We start from the raw sequence: 27,049 nt of genomic DNA, 5'->3' as shown, positions 1-27,049 counted from the left end.
CCATCCTATGTATAAACCACATTTTGGTTATTCTTATGTTGATAGACACCTGATTTGTTTCTATATTTTGGCTATTGTGAATAATGCTGCTATGAACCTTGATGTACATTTATCTTTTCAAGTCCCTGTTTTCAATTCTTTTGGATATCTACCTAGGAGTAGAATTGCTGGGTCATAAGGTAGTTCTATGTTCAACATTTTGAGAAACTGAAACTGTTTTCCATAGTGGCTGCATCATTTTACATTCCCACCAGCGATACACAAGACTCCAAATTTTCCGCATCCTCTCCGGTGCTTATTTTCCTTTTTTTTTTTTTTTTTAATTATATCCAACCTAGTATATTTAAGGTGGTATCTCCTTGTGATTTGAACTTGCATTTCCCTAATGACTAATGATATCAAACATCTTTTTCATGTATTTACTTATTGGCCATTTGTATATCTTCTTTGTAGAGATGTCTATTCAAGTCCATTGTCCATTTTAAAAATTGGGTTGTTTGTCTATTTGTTAAGTTGTAAGAATTCTTTACATATTCTGGATACTAGACTCTTACCAGATATATGATTTGCAAATATTTTCTCCCATTCTTTAGTTTTTTTCGCCTTCTTGATAATATCCTTTGATGCACATAAGTTTCTGATTTTGAAGAAGTCTAGTTTTTGTTCCTTCTCTTTTGTTATCTCTATAATTCCATTGCCATGTATGTCATGATGACATGAGGATTTAGCCCTATGTTTTCTGCTGAATATTAATAGTTTCAGCTCTTATGTTTAGGTCTTTGATCAATTTTGAGTTAATTTTTGAATATGGTATAAGGGTCCAAATTTATTCTCTTGTATGTGGATATCCAATTTTCCCAGCACCATTTGTTGAAAAGCGGGTGGTTTTTTTTGTTTGTTTTTTTTGAGGTGATAAGATTGTTCTAAAATTGATTGTGGTGATGCAGGCACATATCTGTGAATATACTAAAAACCATTCAATTGTGCACTTTAAATGGTGAATCATGATTATGTGAAATATAGTTCAATAAAATTGTTTTTTAAAAAAGTGAAAAAACCAACAACACAGATGGCTAGTTCCCACTCCTAGAGTTTCTGATTCAGCAGATTTGGGAGAGGCTGATGCTAGTAGTCTACAAACTACACTTTGAGAACCACTCCATTAGCTTGTAGAAATGAGTTTTTTGAGAAACTTCAAAACAGTTTTCTTTTATTGTCCTTGAGAGATAGGGTAACTGTGGTTTTTACCTGGTTCTTACACTCAGTTCCTGGCATATTTTAATCTTATTTTGGTTTTCAAATAAGTGGGTGTTCTTAGAGCTTTCTTTGGCATATCTTCAAAGGTCTATTGGATACATGGTAAAAACACTCTTCACTTCATAAAGAGACACTGCTTAAAAAAGATTTCATATAATAAACTTATTTTAATAGTGCAAAAAATAATCTGCTTTCAGTCAGTGAAGGAAAACTTCCTAAAAATTTAATAAAAATAGCCAATACTTGGAACAAAATCAAATAACTAAGTAAATATCACAATTCTGTACTCCAAATCTAAGAAAGCAGAGACCATCATTACAAGCCAAATCATTCTTGGAACTGGTCATTCCAGGTTACCAAAATGCACAAAATAAAACTTCTACTTTTTTAGGCTTACAGAAAATAAATAAAACAACTCTAGTAAGACAAGTAATTTAAGTTCAATGGGAAATAGAACATATTGGTGACTTTAAAAGTTTTTCGAGGAGTTTGTGAAAATAGAACACATCTACATCTTAATTTTTATGGCAAATGAGTTTGATATTGACTTTTGAAGCTTAAAAGACCGTGTAATCTTTTGACTAATAACTCAGAAGTCAAAGTAAACCAAGAGGGAGCATAACATTCATGAGACCCATAGGACTTTAACCTGATCTTAAAGTACAAAGCAAAATTTTAAGGTAATTAGTTTAAAAATGCAAATATATTTCAGTTTAGAATAAATATAAAGTAAAAAAAATTATCATGATTAGGATTTGACTAAAGTTTGGATGAAATTTTTCATATTTATTTATCTCACAGATAGTATTGATCATTCAATATCAATGAATATTTTTATTTTTGTATATGAGAAGGGTATGGCTTCAGAAACCCATACTTATACTAAGTTCATTACTATTGCCAGAATTTCACAAAGCTGGTATTTTGGGTATGATATTGTTTGAAGTGTATTTATTTAATAAAAAAGAGTTGAGAATAATGCTGTAAGGTATCTTTCAGAAAGATGGAAACTGGGCAGAAGGGTACCTCTCTATACATACATCTCTGTATACTTATATATTCATCTCCTTACTACATCACAAACACAAAATCAATATATTTACATATATGTACTGGGCCAAAATGAACAAATTTTCCCTACAAAATTATATTTATTAAGAAAACACTAATAGACATATATAATAAAAGGAGGCAAGGCCCCTGAGAAAAGAAGGCAGCCAATCCAATAGTTGAGTGCTATTGCTTTCCCTTAATAACATTTCTGGAATGGTGAAAAGAGAGGATGAGTAGTTTGTAGACAGACATGTCTGTATTCCAGAAATATCTGTTAGGCAGAAGCCAGGCAACCTGAATATCATAACTCTATATATGGGGAAATGGCTTATGTTTTTGTCAGTGGTAATACCACCTCTTATACTTAAGTTTCTCCTTAGGGCATGTACTAAAGCAGAGAGCACCATTTTAGTTAGGAGAAATTTTCCCTCAGTGTTCTACTAAACTTTTAGGAGAAAGATGAGCAAGTTGATAGCAGGCTATTTGAGGCCTTTCATTATTCCTGACTTTAGAGATTAAAAAACTAACCCTACGAATTAACTATAACATCATGAGAAGGTATTTTACCAGGCTTCTTTCTAGGAACTAAAGACAAAGATTAAATAGTAGTGGGGATTCTGACATAATATCATTATTAAGTGTACTGTGCTTGGTTGTTACAGCTGTGGTCCATGGGTCCACTGGTCGAAATGGCGGCCCTGAAGCAGATCTTGGTAAATTTGCTTGACTACATTTTTTAGGTAATTGTCCTCCAGTGGCACTTTAGATAGAAGGGCAGCAATTTCGTCGTGGCTGAAAAGAACAAAAGATTATTTTTCCTGGAAACTCACACTTATCTGCATTTAAGTAGAATTCATGTTTTTGTATAAAGTCTCTGCGTCTCCCGGGGAGCACACATAAGCGTTTCTGGAAATTAAATTAGGTTATCTAGTTTGAATTGATATTCTAAAAACAAGGACTAAGAACTAATTCTGTATGTAATTGTGAGGTCTCTTGACCTAACTGTTTTCTCTGGCTATAAAAAACTAAATTGTTGGTGTTTGCTGATGGATTTGAAGTGGGCACATTCTGAACTCTGCTGTCTTACAACCTGTTAGTGGTGTGTCTAAAAAGTCACAAAATATATAGTAGGAATGAAATATTTTTAGGCCTGGTTCCACAGACTAATTGACAAAAGCATTATGACCACACAGTTTTTAAATTATTATTCTGTTTTTAAGGCCATAAAAGTTGTTCACATATGACCTGGGCTAAGCTTATGCAGGAATTTTTCCTTCTTGATTCCTGTTTTAGTTAAGAGTGTTCAAAAAGTGGTGCAAGTATAAAAGAACGGACCAATTGTCTCCAGTATCCCCTGGAGATAGTAATGAAGGTCACTGACTTTAAAAGAACAAATTCTTCCAAATGAAGTCAGAGACAAGTAGCATTTGGCTTTCACTATTACCTATTCATTTGCTGACCACTTTAAAGGGTCTTTCTTTCTTTTTTGGCGAGGCAACCTTTGGTTGACTTCACAGATTGCAAGGACCTTGTCAGTTTACAATCTCTTATTTATTTTTTTTATTTTTTATGCCTATGGCACCTGGTCTTCGTAGGTAGTCTCCCATGCAAGTACTAACCAGGCCTGCCCCTGCTTAGCTTTTGAGATCAGACGGGATTGGGCTTGTTCAGGGTAGCATGGCCATAGAGAAGTATCTTTCAAATGACATAACAAAAGTAAAAAAGTTGTTGGAAGCCCTATCCTGCAGGCCCTTCACTCACCCAATGTTTCCAAGGTGATTTTGAATGGAGAAAGGTATCGGAACACATGGATAATGGACTGAGAGAGATAAAGTTATCTCAAACTTTGCAAATGCTGCAAGGCTGGAGAATAAAAGCCTCAATCTGTAAAAGACAAGATCCTCAATTAAAAATATAAAACAAAAATAGAATGAAACACAAATATATTTTCCTTTTACACTGGCATGTGAAATTTAGGTATGTATTATTTCTTGTCCTTATCAAATGGACAGAGGGTAAAACATCTGGAATATTATGCTATTTGTTTTTTTGTAACTAGTCATGAAACCCATAAATTAAATTATTTTAATACATTTTTAACTGATTATTTACTGTTATGTTTGAACCGTGTCTCTTCAAAATTCTCATGTTGAAGCCCTAACCCCTAGGACCTCAGAATGTAGCCTTATTGGGAAATAGGGCCCTTGCAGATTTAATTAGTTACGAGTTCCTACTGAAATACGGTAGGCCCCTAATCCAATATGACTGGTGTCCTTATCAAATGGGGACATTTGGACACAAACATACATTCAGAAAAACATCAAGTAAAGATAAAAGCAAATATTAGGGTTATATGTTTACAGGCTAAGGAATGCCAAAGATTGCCAGCAAATCACCAGAAGTTAGGAAAGAGGTATGCAACAGATTCTCTTTCACAGACCTCAGCAGGAACCAGCTCTACTGATATTTGCTCTCAGACTTCTAGCCTCTAGAACAGTGAGACATTAATTTCTGTTGTTTAAGTCACTCATTTTGTAGTACACTCTGTTATGGCAGCCCTAGGGAACTAATATACTTACTCAGTATTATTCACATCTATGTTCATTAGGTTATAATTTGGTCCCCATCTCTTTAAAAACTCAATCTCCTCTCCAAGGAGTCTGCAATGGCTTATTACCAGTGAGATTTCTTGAAGCATCTGGGAAAAATAAAAGAATAATAAATTATAAAAACATTTCAGTGTTAGTGCCTCTTTTATAAAGAACCCTCCAAAGTTAAACGATTTAATATATTTATCATTTCAGGATCCACCATTATATATATAAAATTTCGGTTCTGCCTTTTGAGACAGATGACATAATTTTCCTTTATATGCTTCAATCAGAATTTACCTTGGGTACCTGTTGCTGTGTTGTACATTTCTTCTTCCAGGACTCCTGCTCTTTAATGTACTGGAAAATAAGCTTATGTACTAAAAGGGAGGAAGTAGGAGCTTTATCCTCTGAGGAAGAGAAAAAAAAAAAAACAAGAGCATGGTTTTACTTATTATTCAAATGTGTGTATGTATATGTGTGTGTGTGTGTACACACATGCTAGAAATACTACATAAACTAAAAATACCTCCAAACTGTCTACCACCATGCTGCCCTGAACGTGCCCAATTTTACCTGATCTCGGAAGCTAAGCAGGGTTGGGCCTGGTTAGTACTTGGATGGGAGACCACCTAGGAATATCAGGTGCTATAGGTGTTGGAAAAAAAAGAAATACCTACATACCACTATGTGTCTAAATGGCCTCTCCATTTTATTTTCAAACACATAAATCAACATATATGGTGAACATAAGACATTCTTAGGAAAACTCAAGGCTTTATCACATACAGAACAGAACTTGATTAAGAGCATGGGCTTAATCTGAATTTAAATCCTGGCTTTCCTTATTACCTGAGTGATCCTAAGCACCATACTTAATTTTTTGAGTTGTAGGTTCCTAATTTGTAAAATGGGGAATAATACCTACCTCATAGTGTTAATGTTAAGTAATACACATGCCTGATACAGAATAAGTACTCATGATTTTTAAATTATGGAAATAGTTATTATTAATCATTTCTCAAGATCTAATAAGAATAAATCATTTCTTTTAAAACCTACTCAATATTTGGAACATTATCTAAACAGTTTTATGTTTAATACACATTTGTAAGGACAAATTATTATTATTATCATTGTTTATATTTAACTAAGTATGTGAAAGTTCTCAAAAAAACAAAAATTTAGTGGCTTAAATGTTTTGAACTTACTGTCTAACAGAGATTGAAATTTCAGGTCAACAATCTTCCTATAAGCCTTGTTCAGGAAAGGGAGACCAACTAGAAAGAAGAGAATAAGAACAGTATTTCCTTTTATTATCTGATTTTAAGCCTCATACAACTCAGTATTTTAGAGTCCTGCTCTTTCTGGGTAACAGGGTTTTTTCACAGGCAGTTGAAGGTTCACCCTTGAATCATATTATTCTATGTAGTAAAGGCTCCTCTGAGTCTTTACTGATTGGCAGGCCTTTGAAAGAAATTTAAAGAGTAGTACATTTATAGTTAAGGGTCCTTTGACCCTTAACTTCTGTGCAAAGATAATATTAATTTCAGGAACCATATAAAGAAAAAGGCTATGACCTCCCTCACTTACTATCTTTGATGAATACAGTAAAAATGATTCATTTTTAGCATTACATTAATGAGTTTAAGGTAGCCAGGATAGCTGCTTGTTTGTCCAGACTCTAGCATTGTCTTCAAATTCTGATTCTTTTCACTTTTCAACAGTGAGACAAACAGACATGATCAATCTACATTCTTCAGAAGCTTATAGCTCAGGGGAACACAGAAACAATTGCACTAATAAACACACCAAACCGTGATGAACACTATTAAGGAAAACTGCAGGAAGCAATAAGAATAGGAAGGCAAGTAGCAGACGGAATAGGTAAACTTAGAGTCAGGGAAAACGTTCCTGAGAAAGTAATAAATGAGCTGAGCTGCTAAGGAAATCAGTAGAAATTTATTTAGCGAAGACAGGGTGCTATGATCTGAATATTTGTGTCTCGTCCAAATTCATATGTTGAAATCCGAATGTCCAATGTGATGGTATTACGAAGTGGGACTTTTGGGAGGTTCTTAGGTCATGATGGTAGAGACTTCTTATAAAGAGACTCCAGAGAGCAAGCTTGGCCTTCTATCATGTGAGGATACAATGAGAAGCCTGCAACCCAAAAGAGGGCCTTCACCTAACCATGCTGGCTTCCTGATCTTGGACTTCAACCTCCAGAACTGTGATAAATAAATTTCTATTGTTACAAGCTACTCAGTTTATGGTATTTTTGTTATAGCAGCCCAAGTGGACCAAGATGGGGAAAGAGTTTCCTGGTATAAAAAACACCAGTATGATGGTTGTGAGGTAGGATGGAATATGACTGAGAATGAAAGACCATGATATTTTAAGAAAATAAAAGAAAGCTACTGTGGCTGACATGTAGAGAACAGTGTAAGATGAGGCAGGAAAAGAGGGAAAATGCAATTTATGCAGAGCTTTACAGGCTATATTTTGATCATTAGTCTAACAGTAGTAGTAGGGGCATGATCAGATTTCAACAGTCATTATAGCTACAGGAAGGAGAATGAATTGGAGAGAAAAAAGAGAAGAACCAGAAAGACTGGTTGGATTGCTATTGTAGTCATTTAGGTTACAGATGACTATTGATAGAAGAGGCCAAGAAAAGTGGATGAACATTAAAATCAATAAGTCTTGTTGATGATTTGGATATGCCTGGTAAGGGAGAAAGAGGTTTAGAGTGATTCCTAACTTTTAATTTTGGACCTGGATGGAAGTTGATAGTGTTCATTGAGAAAGAAACTTTTAAGGAGAATCATGTTTGGAAGCTAGGCAATTGTAAAATCCTAGGTTCCAATTTGGCCACATTTACCCATAGTTGGCTATAATGAAGCTAAATGTTTCAAAGAAAAGACCTAAAGATACTGAGAGGAGACTCCAACAAAATAGGTAGTACTCTCTCCAGTTACCATATTGTGATATCTACCTACTTTGTTAAAGCCTGCCAATACATACAAAACTTCCAATGAATGTTTTAGGTTAACTTAAGTACAAAAAAGCAGTCAAGAGTTATCAGCCATTAGAGTAAATCCTCTATCACAAACAACGGATAGGAAAAAGGCAGTCAGAGTAAATAGATATGAATAGCATGTTGATTCACTATTTGGATAGGCAAAATTTCTATTGTCTAATGTAATTTAACAAAAGCCAACTTTCAACTAGCTGAATTTTTTACTCTAGCTAGTAAAATAAAAATAAAATTCTATTCCTACTAATTAGTGATTGCCTGTTATAAGATTTTCAGCAGTGCTTTCATTATGTCAATAGTTATTATTGCATTAAAATAAAGATGTGAGTTTAGCCATATATTTTTCTTTAGAAGAATTATCTTACTTTTGCTACTCACCTACTGGCTTGTCAAAGGTGATGGTGAGTTCTATTGTGTCATAAAGAAAGGTGAATACAGCTTGATCATCACTCCATTCAATGACATCCCACTCAGACAAGCTAGAGATAAACAAGACATCCCCCCCACCCAAAAAAACAAACAAAAAAACAAACAAAAAAAAAACAACAAAAAAAACACTTTTTAGAGATAAGAGGAGAGAGTTACCTTTAGATACCACCCAAAACAGTACCAGCAGTGGCTGCTAAGAGTTTTTCTACTGGATTGGGAGACAGCATTTTAATTCAAATATTGTGAATGTACAAACTTACATTTTTGAAAGAAATAAAGAGTTCACTAGATCTTGAGTTATACACAGAGAAAAACCAAGTCTAGGCAATATAAAGTGTTAAATACTTTAAAATTATAATTCCATAGCTCTCCCACCTTGTATACGTTCAACTTAGTGTTAAGGACATTGACTTTTTTGTGCTAAAAATAGTGATATATACTATAGACACATGTTAACTGCTCTAGTACATTTAGATAACCACAGAGGCACAGGATGAAACACAGACTAATGATACCTGCTTTTCCTTACCTCGATTTATCCAGTAGCTCTTCAGTTTTATTTGTTTGTTTTTGCACAAAGTCTATTTGAGCAAGGATCTGTTCTTTCTGTACCTTCAGTTCAAAGAGATTTCTGCAAATCAAACAAGGTATTCACAGAAAGATAAATTTGTTGTTAGAGAATTCAGACTCTTTAAAATAGAAGATTTATGACAAGAAGTCACATGCTAGACGGCACCCCAATGAGGTGAATGGCATCCATTTTTGCATTTTCAGTTTTTTTATTATTTTTTATGAGCATTAATCTAGAAGTGTGGTCAATTAGGAATGGCCTAAATCAAGGGGTCTCAAATTAGGATCCATAAAGATATGCTTGGGGATTCATACATTCTTTAAGACTTTTATTAAAATTTACATTTTCATTTTGATGATAAAAATATAAGCATAATGCATTTCATGAGAATACTTACCTTAAAAGTGAGAAATGCCATAATTTTGGTATCTGCCTCTGGTTTTGTTTAGTTTATTAGATCTAAATAAAACTATGCTTTGTTAGTCATTTCGCTAGCATCAATTTAATTTCAGCCAAACATTGTCACCTGCCAAATTAATGTTGTCAATTGAAATTTTACTGGCTTTGTCATTATTATTTCTTTTAGTCTTATTAAGTTAACGAAGACTCCGTGAGTATACCCCATTTTATACTTACTTAGGTAAAACATAAAAGTACAATATAAGAATAGTTTAGTGCTAGGTTTATTTTCTTCAAAAGGATCCTGATATTATTCAAGCTTGAGAAATACTACCTTGAGTTAATGCCCTGAAAACAACAGTGCATAGAAAATACTGTCAACTAAGATGGCCTCCAGGGTCAAGGTCAAAGTAGAGTAGAAGTCCTGAGTCACCCTTAGTCAATACTCATGTCCCCAATCTTGTCACTTCCTGAAGGTAGTAAGTCATTTAGACGCGTGAAGTTTAGCATGTTTTCTAATACTCAAAATGAAGGCTGACCTTTGAAGCTCTTCTTCTTCAGTTTTCAGCTGTTCCAGTTCTTTGGGGGGGGGAAAAAATAAATCAGAATGAACATACAGAAATGTTGCTGTAAAAATCATCTGTTTTATTGAAAATTCTCTCACTTAATCTTACCTAAATAAACAAATTCAGAACAGATTTTTTTTCTATTTATCTCCTTAATTAATTCAGTTACCTTTCTCTGCAGCTCTCATTTCAGAATCCCATTCTTCCATAGTACTATCTTTCTCTTTATCCTCCAAATTCTTAGTTTCTAGGTAGAAAATGTGCATTAGAATAACTCAGTCAAAAATAATTAAACCACTGCAGATGAAAGGAATAGATGGTCCCAAAATGAATTGTTAAGAATATTTCACAAACACTCATCTTTCCCCCACCTTTCTTTGCCAATAAGCACTGAGCTACAATTATAATTTCATACAAAAACCTGCTTCTAGAGGTAGGCAACTGAACTTTGAGCAATTTGGTAATGATCCCTAATAGCCTCTCAGGAGCCAACTTTGAGTTAGAAATTGTTTATATAAATTTGCATATATCAAAGTTATTATTAGGCAACCTCATGCACTAAGCAGGAATAGATATATATGTAAATGCATGCACACATATTTAAAAATTTTTAATTTGTTTTTAAAACCTTGGAGTCATCCTTAAAATTCTACTCTCTGCCCATATCCAATCTGAGTTTAGATTTTTACTTCAAAAATATTTTTTGAATCTACTTTTTTCATTCACTACCATCAGCCTCCTTTAATATAAGCTACTATCCTTTCTTAACCACACCAGTTCATAATTACTGAACTTCTTGCACTTACTCTTGATCTATTCAAATCCAATCTCTACATTGCAACCAGTACTTAACACCCTTCAAATGGCTATTCACTGTTATAAGAAAAAGTAAACAATACTTAAGAGGCTGTCTTTGGCCTAGCCCCTAGACCTCTCCAGCTACAGCTAACATTCCCTTTTGCTCTATTCTAGCCACATTGGTCTTATTTCAGACCCTTCTACTTGGTATATTCTTTCCTACAGAATGGCTTCTGCATGTATTAGCTATCTTGAATAGTCTGCTTTCCTCTCCCTTCTCACTTTAACTCCTACTCATTCTTTGGATCTTAGCTGAACTATTGCTTCCTCAGAGGGAAGCCTTTCCTACTCAGCTAGGTCAGAATTCTGTTTCAGCACCATGTAACCTCTTTTCCACAGCACTTACTATATAACATTATTTAATTCCCATATTCTCTTCTAAACTAAAAGCTCCATAGGGCATATAGTTTTTGTTTTTAATCACCATGGTATTCTTGGCACAGAGCACTGTACATGGCACTTAGTAAATGTTTATTTGCTCAAGGAATAAAAAAGGAACAAGAAAGAAACAGGGAGCCATTTAGTAGTGGTACCTAGAGAACACAGTGTGGTTGTTGGTATTTTAAAGATGAGAGAGAAGTGAATTTATCTAGCAGAAGAGGCAGAGAGGTTTAATATACAAGAGATAAGGGAAAATCAGTGATATACAATTCCTGAGCAGAGAAGAGGAGATGAAATTCAAAGTTTAGGTGGAAAAATTGGTCTTAGGGAAAAGAAAGAAATGATGAAAAAATGGATATACAGATATATAAACATTTGGTTTGTTTGGTAGCAGGAAGTTTAGAAGTTCCGGCCTATTGGCTTCTATTTTTTTCCCATGAAGTAGAAAGAAAGATAATAAACAAATGGGTGGGGCAATCTAAGACTATGGAATTCATAAACTAATTATCAAGTCAATGCAGAAAACATGTACTAGACACTTACTCTGTGGAAGGTATAGTGCTAAGAATTCTGAAGGACATGGAGAAAAATAAAAGCCAATCTTTGCTCCCACGGAGCTCAAAATTTACTTAGGAAAATAAACTATACAAAAGTAACTCTAATTATAAGTAAATGTGATAAGTACTATAAGAAGTACTAACAAAATAGCCATGGGAGCTCAAGAGAGATAGAGCCTTTTTTGGTAGGAGAATGTTATTAGCAAAGAAAAAATGGCAGGACTGTATAGAAATGACAAGATTTGGTTGTAATTTAGAAAGTGTAAGGGAGTAAAATAGTAAATCATGTAAGAAAGAAAGATCTAAAAATGATTGTAGAGAATGTTACAAGTCATGTTTAGGAGCTTGGACTTCATTTTGTAATAAATGGAAAGACAGAAAAGTTTTTCAGGGGAGTAATATAATAAATACTTTCCTTCATAGTTATGAATCTGATGGCAATGTGCAGATTGGACTGGAAGAATACAGAATGAAGAATATAGAAAAATGTCAAGTTAGAAGAGTTGAAATAGCACATTTCAGAATTAATAATTGCCTTAATGGGAATGGTAAAAAATATAAGAGATGCTGAAGAGACAGATATGACAGAACTTGATAAGAGAGACTTAAAGACAATGAAAATTTTGAGCCTTCTACAATATGTAAGAATGGTATGTCATTAATAGAGATAAGAAACATCATAGGGAGAACAAGTTTTCATATTTTATTTTGGAAATAGAAGACAATAAATTCCATTTATTCACACAGAGTTTAAAGTACTTAAAGACATGTTTGCAGAGAGGTTCCCCAGAGAGCTAGAAATGTTAAGTACAAAACTCAAGATAAAGAGGCTAAAGATGCCCTCTCCTGAAATGAGTATAAGCTATTTAAGGGCAAAATCTGTGTCTTACATATATTTTTTCTCATGATAAGCACAGTATCTGGCATGCAGTAGGTGCTCAACAAATGCCTGATGAAAGTAAGTGAATTTGGGAATCATTCATTTAAACACACTTGTTAAGGCAGATGAAACCATTAGGGGAGAGTATATAGAAATGAGTAGATGATAAAATCTAAATCTCTACACGGGGTTAGTTAGAGAAAGGCCAACAGAGGAACTAAAAGAAACAACCAGGAGAAAAAAATTATATCAAGGTAGTGCAATATCATAGAGGCGCAGGGAGATTCAAGTTTCTTTCAGCATTGTCAAATGCTGAAAGACGTCAAGATGGCTAAGGAGTGAGAACTACCAAATTTGATGGTTATGTGGAATTCTGTGATCTTTGAGAAAGCAGTTTCAGGATAACAACACTAAACAAGTTGGGATTATGCCAGGTCAAACTGAAAGGCTAATTTTCAAATGGAAATAAGTTCATCTATATAAAAAAATATGGTATAGGTTATGAAAAGCTTTCCAAAGAGACTTATTATCGTGGGCATCTCCTATTGATTGTGTTATGGAGGACCACGGTAAAGCAGCTTTAATTTGCTCTAATTTAATGTCTTGAGTTGCTAATACAAGGCTTTAGCATAGTGATACAAGCAATCTGTACTGTAGGGAAGAATTCAGATGAAATTAAATTTTCTTTTGGAAAAGTATTTAAAATACTTTACCTAGTTCCAGATCAGTGAGACAGTTAGCAGTCTTCTTAAGTATGCTGTCCATCTCGTCTATCCTTATCTGAATTTTCTCTCTCTCATTCTAAACACACAATATTATAGACTGTCAAGTTAAAGTTCTGAACAAAACATTATAGCATTATAAATGTTTCAAATAGCTGATGTAACTGCTGTGTTTAAATCATGACTAGGCAGATCTTAAAATGAAGGTTGAAGTTTCCAGCCTAGACTTAAAATTTTTTTTAAAGCATATATAACAGATTAATATAAACTCATTTTTATACTTTCACTTATTCCAACATTTCCATGTAATATAAGATACTGATATATATATTATTTTTTAAAAAGAGTTCTTTAAAAAATGTTCTGTGGACAAATGAATATGGGAAGCACTGGTCAAACAGAATTTCAGCATTTTTTTCTTTTTAGACTTTTTTAAAATGAAGATTTCTGACTTTAGACATTACTATGCTATCATACTTCTCCAAAAGGGGGATATTGTATGTAACACATCCCAGACTTATTTGCTAATAGAAAGTTTTTAAATATAGAACCTTTCTTAAAGGAAAATCATTTGGGGAAATGCTACTTTAATACACAAACATACACAGCTAGGTATGGACTATGAGGAAGATAATACTACAGTATACTCCTTAGCAATGGAAGATCAGAATCTCATATTGTTTTATTTCAATATGTATAACATATAACAATTCCCAGACGAGAAATAGGCCCATATTGGTAAATATATTTAGAATTACTCAAGATGCCAGGATTTGCCACTTTTGATAAATTGAACCCCATCTCTCGTGAATAATTTGAAGTTTTTGCCCAAGTCTCATTCGCATGTCTAAGAAATATTCTTCATATTCCATAACCACCGTAAAGTAATTTTAATAGATCTTTCTTTCTGTGCTATTAAGTGTCTCAAATTACCTGAGCTGACTGCACCAGCTTGCTGTAGAGAGCCACTTTTCCTTGGTGAGTGAAGACTTTAGCCATCTTGGTAAAATGTGATTTTATTTTGTTCAGGTAAATTCCAAAGGCCTTCAGCTGTCAGGAAAAGTCAAAGGCTATATTAACACTAAAACGAATGAGGCAAATGGTCTGAGAAGGTTGACTCAGATGATATGTGCTAAACTTCGTCCTTTCTAGACTCTTGATTCATAAGGCAGGACACCTCATTTGCAAATTTAATCCCATGTAATAGTTTAAGAATAAACCAAAGATTTTAATTTTCATTCTTGCTTTTAATTCACTTATACATATTACAAATTAGAAAATGATAGGATTAGTTAATAAAAGCCTTTTAATATATCAGGGCACATATAAAATTAGTTCCTTATTATTTAATCAATTAAATCTTTTCCTTATCTAAATCTAAGTAAAAGGCAAACAAGGAGGAAACTCTAAATAAATTTGAACTGTATTTCATATATTAAATTGATCATTTCAGGTTTGAAAAGATTACAGCCTAATAATTACTCATAATTAAATAAGACCTTGGTAATATATTATACCTGAGAAGTAAGTTAAAGAATTAATCACTAATCACCAAGTAACAGTTACCTATCTCACAATAAAAAATTTTCAAAATGTCTATACTGATTCCCATTCAGAAAACGAAAAAAGTACCTCCTCATCAGAGCAGTGTCTCATTTTTTCCCATAGGTTCCTATTTACATCAGTCAAAAGTTTATCTTGGTTCAATGCAGAAAGCTTTAATCTAAAATATAGAAAAGTTAATTAGCATAGGGTTCAGTAGTCAGCTTGAATGAACCAACTCAGATCTATAGGCATATTTAATTTAATTCTTCCTAGTTCTTTTCTATGTAAGAGGGAATTCACTCAAGAATAGTGACTAGCCTTATTATTTCAACACTTGTAGAACAGTTCAAGAATGTTATGAATCAAAAAACCTCCCCTTACAAATAGAATTCTCATTTCAATGTATCGACTTGCTCCAACATGTTGAAATAAAGCTTAAAATACTTAAATCAGCTTACATGGCTAGTGCTGTTGCCAGGATTAACCTGTCTGACTATAAAGCCAAACTCCTATAAACATGCTGTATCACAATGCCGGTTAATGTCATCAACTTTTTTCTATGCCAGTGTTATTCTAATCAAAACCTTACGATACAGATTATTAATCCATCCAACAAACACACACAAAATAAAAACTTCCATACTCTTCAATCTTTTGGCGAAGAGCCCCAATATCTTCTCTATAAATCTGTATCTTGGGTCGGTAAACATATTGACTTAACATCAGGTCTTCTGGAGTAGGTTGTGTGTTTATAGCAAACTGAAAAAAAAAAAATCCCTCCAAATTGGTATTTTGAGGACAAACCATGTTCTACAACTGTTTCAAGTTTCAGAGTGCCTGTTTTTAAAAGTTGTACAAAGACAAATTTGACTACTCAAAATGTGAATACCTAGTAAAGCCACAAGCTGGAATCTGAATTCAAGTCGGACATCGAAGTCCATTTCTCTAGATGTTTAGGTGAACTGTAGATGTTTCACTTACATGAGACTAAAAGTGATTTGAAAATGGCTATGCATTATTTTAAGTAAATTGATACCTAAAAATTCATTAGCTTTACCATTTATTTGCATTAATTCTGTCTTCCTGCCTTTTTTATGGATGTTATTTTGTTTCAATTTCTTGAAGTATTAATTCCTTTGTTTTTAGACTCTCTTCTATAACAACATGTGAGGTTTTAATTTCCTGCCGAATATAATTTTTACTGTATGTCCCACAGATTTGCTATTAACTGTTCTCCTTTATTTTGCTTTTTAAATAGTTTTTATTTATTTTCTGTTATAAGAGTTATCTAGAAGTATGTTTCTTAATTTCCTAGAAGCTAAGAATGTTTTAGTCCTTTCATTATTTCTAATTTTATTGAGTTGAGATCAAATGATGTGGTCCATAAAGTCTCATTTTTCAATTTGTTAATGGTTTCTTTGTGGCCAAGGGCATAACATTAATTTTTGTAACTGTTTGACATATTTAAGAGAAAATATATATTCCTCCGAAAGTGTTATAATTTTTCTATTAATCTTTTAAATTGAGTTTATTGACTGTATTATTCAAATAGTCTATGATCTTACATATTTTTGATTTCAAAAAATATTTATTAAAAACTGCTATACTTGAATTTTTATAATGGTGGTAAAAGCATATGTTTAGTAAAAAGCATCAAAAACAAAACAGATGCAAAGAAATAATAAAAAAAATAAAATTCACCTTATCAAAATCCATGATATAAAAAAATATTGATTTTTATGCTAACTACGAATGTACATATTAGGAAAACTTCCTATAAAGAAATTTGCTTCCTTAATTTTTAGTTTCTGAATAAATGTTTGCTCTATACAATTTAGTAAGTAAGCACAATATATTTTAACTGAGACAACTATTTTGTCAAGAAATTGTACTTACTTTGGCTGGGAGAGTACTCTGTCGGGGTTTCTGTATCAAAATATGGACCTGAAGAAGTATAAAGAACTCCTTTACTGTTATTCTTCCATCTTTGAGTTTCTGAGGAAAGGAAAAAAAAGTCTGCATGACCATTTAAGGTGAATTCATTTTAATTACAACTACCTCATTTACTTCTAAATAGCTTAAAGTACTTTGCACATATTTGTGGAAATACTATCCAGATATTTGTATGCTAAACATGAGTAGATTTTATCTAATATTTATTTCCGAAGGCTATTAAGTAACAGTAAAATTGAGGGAAAAAAAACAAAACATAGGTCTTCTAATTGTGCTTTCTACTCCATATAATTAACTGTCATGTCAGGTCCTTAACGAAGAAAACAAAATTTGTCTTCTGTATATTTAAATTATTTCATAATTTTTAAAAATTAAAAAAAAAAAAAGGAAATAGTGCATTAGAAATGGGAAATACCTCCTTCAAGCTTTCTTCACAAATACTGTCTGTGAAAAACTGTGATTCCATTTGACTACTGCGGTGTGCTAGAAGTAAGGCAAATTCAGGTGATTAACATGTTATACTATAAATTTTAGTGTAGTTCATGCTCCTAAAGCTACCCATTAGGATCTTTTTGGGGAGACAGTCATTTATAAGGCAAAGTATGTTATAGTTTTAAGGTTCCATTCAATGTTTCTCTACTGATTATAAGCTTCTTAAGGAAATCACTCTACCCCCTTGTATATCACTTCTCATTTTATTAAAATAACTATGAATTAAAAATAAACTAAATAATATTTTACTTATCAACTATTTATAACTTCCCTCAAGCTTCTACAAATTTCAAACATCTCCTGAACTGAATGCATTTATTATTAGTCAAGTAAACAGATGACCTCTATTAATTAGCTTTCATGAAGATCTTACTGCTGAAGTCCAGAGAGGTCCCATCAGCCTTGATCGAATCCAGAGAACTGCTGCAACTAGATGGGGTCCTGCTTGGGCTTTTTATCAATACACTGTTAGCATTTTTATATATATCCCCTTCAGCATGGTGATCAAAAATCTGCAATTATTGATGAAGGAACATCATCAGGATAAAATTATGACACTGTGTACTTATAATGACTAAATGTTTGTTGAATACTAATAGAAATACTGCTAACATAAAATTTATCTATAATATATACGAAATATCTTAGTAAAGAATTAGAATAAAGAACAGGCAACTGAGGCCTTTAGAGTTAAAAGTAATTTTATTTAAAAATATATAGAAATAACTGTGCATTATACTGTATAAGCAAATTATTTTTCGGATATATCTAAGTTATAGTCAGATCCTATGAGATATCAAATGTTGACCTATCCAACAATTATTCCACTAGCCATGACGGTCAGGGCTACTACGCTATAGAAATCCAGAATAGAATATTGGCTGTATGTGATGGTCCTGGCTAGAGCAGAACAAAGAAAATTATTTCCAGGCTTTAGTACTTCCTTTTCCTGGTGATCAAAACTCTTAGTTGAGGTCAAATGAGTCATGCGGTACTGCTTTTATCATTTTTACGATTTGCCTTTACAGCCTTACCCTTAAATCCCATTTTCATCTACCTACTTCCATATGTTTTTGAGAACATTATATTATTTGTCTAAATGCTAAATTGTAAGCTCCATGAGCGCAGATTTTGGTCTACAAATTCCCACTGAGGCACCTAAACAGTACCTAGGACATAGCAGATACTCAATAAATACTCATTCAATAAAACATTAGTAATTTTCATAGAATCTATTCAGTTATTTTTTTATATTACTGTTACTACTTTCTCAAAGCTTCATAAACAAACCATTTCCTCAGAACCTCAGCTTATAGAACTACCAAAATAATCTAAACTTACATATTTAATAGTCGAAACTTTGTTTTCTATGAACCTCTAATACTTTTTTTATTTCTCCACCTATAAAACTCAGTTTAAATGACTGGTTTTTTCTTGCAAGTTACCCAAATCAGTGTTCCCTCAACTTTAATACCTATGACCACTTTCATAAATACAAAATCTCACTTTCTTCGCTTTGAGATACTGGGCTTAACCTAGGTATTTTCCCATTCACTAAGGAATGAACTCTCAGCTTCTACACATCCTCATTAGTCGAGAGAATTTAGTCAAGGTTTTATATGGTTTGCATAATAAAAAGGCTTTTATCTTCCAAATATTTATAACATTGAAGATGACTTTTCAAATTACATATACCCTACCTAGTGATTTTCATATGCAAAATCACAATGACAAATCACTAGAGGTGACAGATACAGAATTATACAATTTCAACATTTTTTGTACTACTGTTTCATTTTCTGTGTAACTATTTGCCACTTCAAACTGTTTTTAAGTCGAACTGTGAATTAATTCCTTAAGAGTCTACATAGAAATATTTTTTCAGCCCCATCACTGGGAATAATGAATTCCCGCTTATGCAAGATTAAACTTAAAATTCAAGAATACTCATAAGTTTTTTAAAAATCAAGAACATTTGTTAGTTTAAGAAAGAGCTCACCTCTTGATCTTGTGCAGTATCACTAAACCTAATCTCACTTTTTCTGATTTTTCTCTCATTCTGAATATCATCATCTTCTTGTACCCAGGTTCTTTTTTGGCTACTACAGGTTTCTTCCATTTTATTTTCGGATGGTGAAATCTCTTTTTGGTATGTCTCGATCAAAGCCTTCTCCTCAGTTTCTATGCTAATAGAGTCTGAGGAATTAATCTCACCAGGACACACAGGAAGATTTTCCTCATTTATATATTGAGATGGACTTATGTTCAGTTCAGCTGCAACAAATCCAATGACAGAATCCTTACTGGAGATTGGCTGAGTTTCCAAGTGATTTAAATCAGTTGTGTCTGACGGAATCTGCTCCAGGTCTTCAATACCAGTGACACTACAATTTCTCTTGTTTGGCAATCTGGGCAAAAATATTCCTAAAGAACATCTCCTCACTTTATCTGTCATTAATGGTACAGAGTTGATTTCAGTTCCATTACGAGAAATTTTTTCATCTCTATCTTCTTTAACATTGCAGGATACTACGTTAATTTTACGTATTTCTGTAGCTTGCACTAGACTCCTATCATTGTCTGACTTATTTACTAATTCGAGTAATGTTTCTGGAGAAGGTGGTAAATGAACAGTTTGGAAATCTAAAGAATTTTCAGTTTTCCCATTCACATTATTCAGATTTGATTTGATAGTACTAAAACTTGCAGCATTAGATGCAATTACAGAATCTGATGCTTCTCTAGGATTGGCAGAAGTTTGAATAACTTGCTTAGTGAAGTCTGAGTTACTGTGGAAATCTATAGCTGTATTACATTTAGCCGTTTGAATATTTTCCCTCAATTCTACAGTAAACTGTTTCTCATTAAGCATTTTGGACTTGTTTTCACATGTGGGTACAGAGGAACTTCCTATAACAATATTTAAATTCTTATTTCTTCTAACTTTAGATAATATTGTTTCATCTTTATTAACAAGATTATGTCCTTGTTGAGGTAATAGAGGTAGCTGGGCTGAAAAACGAGGCTGAGAAGCAACACAAAAATCAACAAAGGTCTGCTTTAAACTATGTTTTGCATTATCAACAAAGGCTTCCATTTGATCCTCAGGAAGCTTAAAAGATATTTGCTTTGCATCAAGTCTAGTCGTGTCCCTGAGATCTTGACCTTGTACTAAAGTCTGACTAGCTAACAGATTTGGGGGCTCCTTAATTAGATTTTGATCTTTGACCACTGTTTTAATACAATCTAACTGTTCTGTGGTATTGGTTTGAATAACTTTTTCCTTCTCTAACAGAAAACTAGGGGCAGAGAATGGCGGTCCCTCAGATTTCAAGTAATATTCACTGGCTAAATCATTTGCATAATCAAGGTCATTTTGCACTGGGCAATTATTTGCTTTCTCATCTTCATCACATAAGGACACAGCATTTCCGTCCAAATTATCAAAATAGGAAATAACATTTAGTAAATTATCACTGAATCCACAAATAGCAGTTGCACGACTGTTGGTTAAATCCATATTTCTATCTGTGCTATTTAAGTGGTGGTGTTCAAGTTTGGCTTTTTCCACTGTACAGGCCTGGTCTATAACTTTTCCCATAACCTTTTCATCCACAGCAGTGCTATGGAATTTGATTTCTATCTCACCTTGACCCCTAGACAATGTATTAGTAGAATAGGGTATCACATGTTGCTTTTGCTCAGTGTGAAGAGTAACTTTGTTTTCTACAACTTGTGGCTTTTTTTCAGTGTTTTCTTGAACAGAGCTACCATCCTTAGTAAAAGAAATACCCAAGGTTTTTCCTCTTGCTATTCCAAATTTAGGGCACTCTTGAAGTCTCTTCTCCACAGTTTGACAATCAATGTAAACAGTATGGGACTTGGTGACTTCCAGATCACTGTGATCACCTATAAACAGTACAGTACTATCCCTAGACCCAGTGGTTATTTTATCTGGTGAGGTAGTTTTACATTCTAAGGCAGTTGTGTGACTTCTAGTGATCTCCATGTCATCCTGTCCACATGCATATAAAACAGTTTTAGAATTTCCTAACGAAGGCATCAAATGGGAGTCCTCTCTATCTTCCAGGGTACTTTTGTTACTTATTTCCACTGTACAACTCTGGGTGATATCCATATCATTTTGATTGTTACTTGAAAATGCAATAGGCCTGTCATTTTTGAGTCTAAGGCTTTTTCTTCTTTGACTTTTGCCTGACAGAGGTTCATTCAGAAATCTAGGCTTTTGTACATCTTTGTCACTTTTCCAAAAGGTTGATTTAGATACCTCTATGTTATCATTTGCCATAAATGCTACAGTTTTCCCTATAGGACCACTATTAGACTGTTCCCTCAGTACTGTCAGCTGGCAGACTTTTGCTGAATGGTCACTTTCACCTTTCTCTGAAAGAAACACACTGTCCTCAGAAGAAGTCACTTTTAATTTCCCTAGGCTCTTCCTTTCAGATAATTCGAAGTCAGGTCTGTCTGGAAGCACAGTTCTTTCCTTTGCTTGGTAGTCAATGAAAACAGTGTGGGATTTTGTCATTTCAAGTTCATCATGATTATCCATAAACATTACAGTTTTGTCCAGAGGCCTAGTAGTTATTTTATCTGGTGAGACAGTTTCACATTCTGTGGCAGTTGTGTGACTTCTAGTGACATCCATGTCATCCTGCCCACATGAATACGAAATAGTTTTAGAAGTTCCTGCCAAAGGCACCAAATGGGAATCATGTTCATCTAATGAAGGTCTGTGATTTATTTCCACTGTGTAACTTTTGGTGATATCCATATCATTCTCACCACCTTCTAAAAATATAATAGTCCTATCAAGTTTTAGTCTGCCAACACTTTTCCTTCCACAGATTTGGACATTTTGCTTTTCATTCAGAAATCCAGGTTTCTGTACACATCTGTCCTCCAACACATCCATATCATTAGAAATAAATACTCCAGTTTTTTCTATAGGAGTTTTATTACATTTTTCAACTTTTATAGCTACTTGTCTATTTACTGTTAGTTGGCTGTTAGTATTTTCTAAATTAGTCTTACCAAGTTCTTGTAGTTCAGAAGAACCAAATCCAATGACAACAGTGTGACTCTTGGTTAGATCCATATTTTGTTCCTCTTCTGAACAAACAATTATTTTGTCATGAGAACAGTCCATGGTAAGATTGCCTAAGTCTTTCTTCAGTGGTTCAGGCAGTTTAGAATTCTGGTCTGGTATAGATTTTACTGTATGACTGTTAATAGCAGTATTATGATTTTCCATGGCAGACTGTCCTTCTGATGAATATTGTTTTGTGGTAGGAAACAAAGACTGCTCACATGAAACTGCATTTCTATTATTTCCCAGTGCTACTTGTTTATTAGGATCTCTACCAGAGTATGCTATATTACAACTTGTTGCTTTGTCTGGGTTAATATTGGCTGAGCAAGGAAAATCTTTATCAAGATAGGGTGAAATCTTCAAAACTTGATCTTTTTCTTTGCCGCAGGTATCATCAGTTGGAATGTTTTGAGACATTATGTTTGGTTGCTGGGATGGTTCAATATGACTTTTGGTCATTTCTTCCCATTCATCTAAAGAACTTTTGCTGTCAGGGTGAGATTTACTGGTATTCCCAGATGCTAGGCCATAAAATGCAAGAGGAGCTTGACATATTAAGTTAGTTGTGTGACTTTTTGTCAAATTCTTATCTTCACCTGTGAGGATTACAGTGTTTTTGTCAGTCAATGAAAGAGATAAAGGATTTACCAGGCCTTGCTGTAATCTTCTCTTAGACATATGAGGAACTGAGCTACAATTTATATTCAATCCCTCATCCTTTGACATGGTTAAGTGATTTGGGAGCATTTCTTTTTCAGATGTTTCAGGTATGGCTATCTGTACATTTGTCTGATCTTGTTCAAAAATTTGATTATCTATTGCAACTGTGTGACTCTTGGTAATGTCCATGCTATCCTCCCCTGAATAAATAGTTTTCTCTATGAGAAGAGAGGTGGCATCTGGATTGGGATACATTTTGGAATAAATACTCTCATGCTTCAGCAAATTTTTTTCCTCTCTCATACTTGAAAGACACTTGGTAAGTTCCATGGCATCATTACAACTAGAATAGGAAAATGTCTTATAATCTTGAATAACCAGACTGGAACATGTAGATTCTGGGATCACGGCCAATGTTCTGACATCTTGCTTAGAAGTCTGTGTGTCTGTATGAGTTTCTGTCCCTGTAATACTTCTGGTAATATGTATTTCACCTTGAGGATTTAAGGAAGGGTCTCGAAAAGCAGTATTCGGTTTATTCTGAAAGACTGTTTTCTCTCCTGGAGCTTTAGTTCCATAACCTGTTGTAACATCCATCGTAACAGTCTGAGTTTTATTTTCTATTTCAGATAAATTACCTGCTGAGGGTAAATTTTGAATAGTGTGGTTCATTGTCAAGTCCATCAAGTCACTGTCATAAATTGTAATATCATCACTTTTAAATTCCCTTAATTTGGCTTTACTGGACGTGGGAACCAAACTCTGAATATTGGCTGTATGACACTGCGTGAAATTCATCCCTTCATCTTGTTCTCTAAAGAGTCTAGTCATATTACTGGTATTTTCATCTACATTAAGAGATACATGCATTTGGTGTACAGAAGAAGCCCTATTTGACTCCTTAGAATGAATAGATATCTCAGAATTTTCTTTATCAGGTCCTGTAGAGGAAGCATTAGATTTTCCTGTTTTCAATCTTTTTATGAAGTCATTAAAATTTATTTTCTTTCCTGAAGAAGTGTTTTGATCCAAGGAAAAATTTAATTCTTTTTTCATTTTTGAATTCTCAGTGTGGAGCTTTAAGTTAGCCAGAAACGATGTGGTATCTATCTTGGAAGACTTTTCATTTTTGGTATAATCGACAAGGCCTTTGGCAATCATCACAGTATGACTTGTTGTCAGGTCCATTTGGTTTTCATCTGAAAAGATGACTGTCTGGTCATTTGCATGTTTCTTTTCATGGTTGTATTCTGTAACTGAAATCTATAATGAAAGCAAAGTATTCAAAAATCAAATAAAATGCAAACTTTTAAAAAGGTATTTTACAACATGGAATATATATAGAGTACTATATAAGTAATCATTAAAGATGGTTTCATGATAAATTGCTTTGTTTGAAAATGGTGTGGTGTGTTGTATGTAATTTGTTATTAAATTTTTTTCTAATACTTTTAGTATTTTGGTACAAATTAAAAGTTCAAGGTTAATTATACTCCATTAGAATGACTAAAAAAATAAAAAGAACTGATAATACCAAATACAACTATAATGAAAATTCTAATTACTGTATTAGGTCATTCACATTCTAAATAAAAAAGACTTGGACAGGAATACGTGCATGATGGCTAATTTATAGCACCCTCTGTACTCCTGGGAATTGGGTTCTCATTGAATTTTAACGCAGTGGTTTTATTTGTAAGGACATAGTCAAACTCCTTGTTTCTCAAAGTATGGTCTTAAGGACCATACAATGCACTAGTATCACTCCAGAGATTGTATAGAACCTCAGGGCCACATCGGATCTAATGGATAAGAATCTATATTCTAACAAAATCCTGAGATAATGCATATGTCCATTAAAGCTTGAGAAGTCCTAATATAACTAACATATTTCCCTGTTATTTAAACTGACAGTGATGAAACTATCTTTAGTTAAGTCAAAGGGTAGGAAGTATATCCCAGTCTATGGGTCCATTTTGGTAAGTAATCCCTAAATCATGCCATTACTATTAAATTTGGAGTTTTTAAAAAGTTTTAACTGCCAAGGGAGATTAAAATATGAAGCCACTTGTATAAGTTCATACCTCTCTCTGTTGCATTTGGGTCTGAATGGGAGCACAAAGCAATGGATTCATCCCTATTGAGAAAAAAAAAAAAAAACTACAGTTAATGACAAAAATATATATCAAGAGCCTGATTCTCCTTTTCTTAGGTTCCTCATCAGTTATGACTATAGTAGCCCCCTTATTAGTGGTTTTGCTTTATGCGGTCTCACCCACAGTCAAACCTAATCCAGAAATAGTAAGTGGAGAATTCTAGATATAATTTAAAGTTTTAAATTGCATACCATTCTGAGTAGCATGATGAAATCTTGAGCCATTCTGCTCCATCTTGTCTAAGACACAAATCATCCCTTTGTCCAGCATATTCATGCTGTGTACACTATCTGCCTATTTGTCATTTAGTAACCATCTTGGTTATCAGATCTATTGTCATGGTATTATGTGCTTGTGTTTGAGTAAGCCTTATTTTACTTAGTTATGGCCCCAAAGCATAAAAGTAGTAATGGTGGCAATTCAAATATGCTTCCTTTAAGTGAAAAGGTAAAAGTTCTCCACTTAATAAAAAAAAAAAAACTATATGCCAAGGTTGCTAAAATCAATGGTAAGAACAAATATTCTTACCATTGCCTAATTTGTAAATTAAACTTTAGCATAGGTGTGCACTATAGGAAAAAACATAACAATTTCAGAGCTTTGTATTATCTATGGCTTCAGGCATCTACTGGAGGTCCTGGAACATATTCCCCACAGATAAGGGAGGACCGCTATATTTATTAAAATTTTATTAGCTACTAAGCCCTTTATAAGGACTTAGGTGTTAAATTTTATTTTATTTTTTTAATTAAATAAATTTATTTCTTTAAATTAGTTTCAAGTATACAGTACGTTGGTTAGACATCTATATAATTCATAAAACGGTTCCCCAATTGCTCCTTCCCTCCTCTGGCCCTCCACTTAGCCAATATATTAATGTTAAATGCATTCCCTGTGCCATGCTCTCCATCCTCATGCCCAACTATCAACTACTAGTTTGTACTTCTTTAATCCTTCACCCCATTATCCCAGCCTCCCAACCCTCTTCCCCTCTGTCTGTCACCAAATTGTCCACTATATTTGTGAGTCTGTTTTTGATTAGTTTGTTCATTTTGTTCCTTAGATTCCACATATAAGTGAAACCATATGGTATTTATCTTTCTCTGTCTGACTTATTTCACTCAGCATAATAACCTCTAGGTCCACCCATGTTGTTGCAAATGGATATTAACTTTTAATTGTCCCATTTTAGAGACAGAGAGAACAGTGATCATTGTATTTTCTATGTGACTGAAACATTTTTAGAATGTGGACAGATTTTAAAGGTGGAAAGTTTGGACTACTTGTTTTCCTCCTTTACTCCTCTATTTTAATTTCCTGGATAGTAGAGGTTACATGGTAAAGAGTATCAAATGATAAGAATAAAATGCTAGGGTAAGATTTTGAAGTTTCTTTTATTCTATGTTAAGTACTCTGGACAGTCCCATGATGAAATGTGCATTTCATAAAAATAATTCCAGAGAAGACAGTAGATTCAAGAGAAGATGAACCAATAAGGAAGCTACTGTTAATAGTTCAGATACAACATGATAAGTTTATGTTAGGGTAAGAGACAATGAGAATGGAAATAGGGGATTAAATACATTTTAGAAAATATAAAGGTTTAGGTAACAAACTGGACTTTAGCAATAAGGAAAGAATTAAAAATTCTACAATAAAAAAGAAGATACATTTAAAAGCACTAAAGTTTAAATACAAATCTTTAACATTTTAAAGAGTTTATGGCAACCTCGACTGAGCATGACAAAGTAACTATAGGCTGTTTATTGGAAGCCTCATTTATTTATCATGTTTCCACTCATTTATTCAACGAATATTGATTCAGA

General features: G+C 33.5%; 1 protein-coding gene and 2 pseudogenes across 3 annotated transcripts in view; 1 reads left to right on the top strand and 2 right to left on the bottom strand.

The window, feature by feature from the left end:
- Positions 1-1,404: 1,404 nt before the first annotated feature.
- The window catches only part of KNL1 (kinetochore scaffold 1), a 39,500-nt gene continuing 13,855 nt past the window's right edge, over positions 1,405-27,049 (bottom strand). The window contains exons 9-26 of one of the 3 annotated variants that reach the window (XM_016152224.2): positions 25,152-25,204; positions 19,294-24,330; positions 17,668-17,806; positions 17,218-17,285; positions 16,746-16,844; positions 15,493-15,608; positions 14,937-15,027; positions 14,238-14,354; positions 13,296-13,383; positions 10,076-10,153; positions 9,880-9,919; positions 8,900-9,001; positions 8,320-8,420; positions 6,113-6,181; positions 5,202-5,311; positions 4,890-5,008; positions 4,072-4,194; positions 1,405-3,102 (exon numbers count right to left, since the gene is read on the bottom strand). In XM_016152224.2, coding sequence (XP_016007710.2) covers positions 2,967-3,102; positions 4,072-4,194; positions 4,890-5,008; positions 5,202-5,311; positions 6,113-6,181; positions 8,320-8,420; positions 8,900-9,001; positions 9,880-9,919; positions 10,076-10,153; positions 13,296-13,383; positions 14,238-14,354; positions 14,937-15,027; positions 15,493-15,608; positions 16,746-16,844; positions 17,218-17,285; positions 17,668-17,806; positions 19,294-24,330; positions 25,152-25,204 — 6,686 coding nt within the window. In that variant the 3' untranslated portion in view covers positions 1,405-2,966. Of the gene's footprint in view, positions 3,103-4,071; positions 4,195-4,889; positions 5,009-5,201; positions 5,312-6,112; positions 6,182-8,319; positions 8,421-8,899; positions 9,002-9,879; positions 9,920-10,075; positions 10,154-13,295; positions 13,384-14,237; positions 14,355-14,936; positions 15,028-15,492; positions 15,609-16,745; positions 16,845-17,217; positions 17,286-17,667; positions 17,807-19,293; positions 24,331-25,151; positions 25,205-27,049 lie in introns of those variants that run through there. The other 2 variants (XM_036239103.1, XR_001597791.2) reach the window with 2 other exon arrangements.
- Positions 3,881-3,999, bottom strand: LOC118600713 (annotated as a pseudogene).
- On the top strand, positions 5,440-5,558 carry LOC118600866 (annotated as a pseudogene).

The sequence above is a fragment of the Rousettus aegyptiacus genome, unplaced genomic scaffold (assembly GCF_014176215.1).
Source record: "Rousettus aegyptiacus isolate mRouAeg1 unplaced genomic scaffold, mRouAeg1.p scaffold_m13_p_3, whole genome shotgun sequence".
NCBI classification, from domain to species: Eukaryota; Metazoa; Chordata; class Mammalia; order Chiroptera; family Pteropodidae; genus Rousettus; species Rousettus aegyptiacus.
Note: the sequence above shows the minus strand (reverse complement) of the source record. Positions and strands in the feature narration are given on the sequence as shown.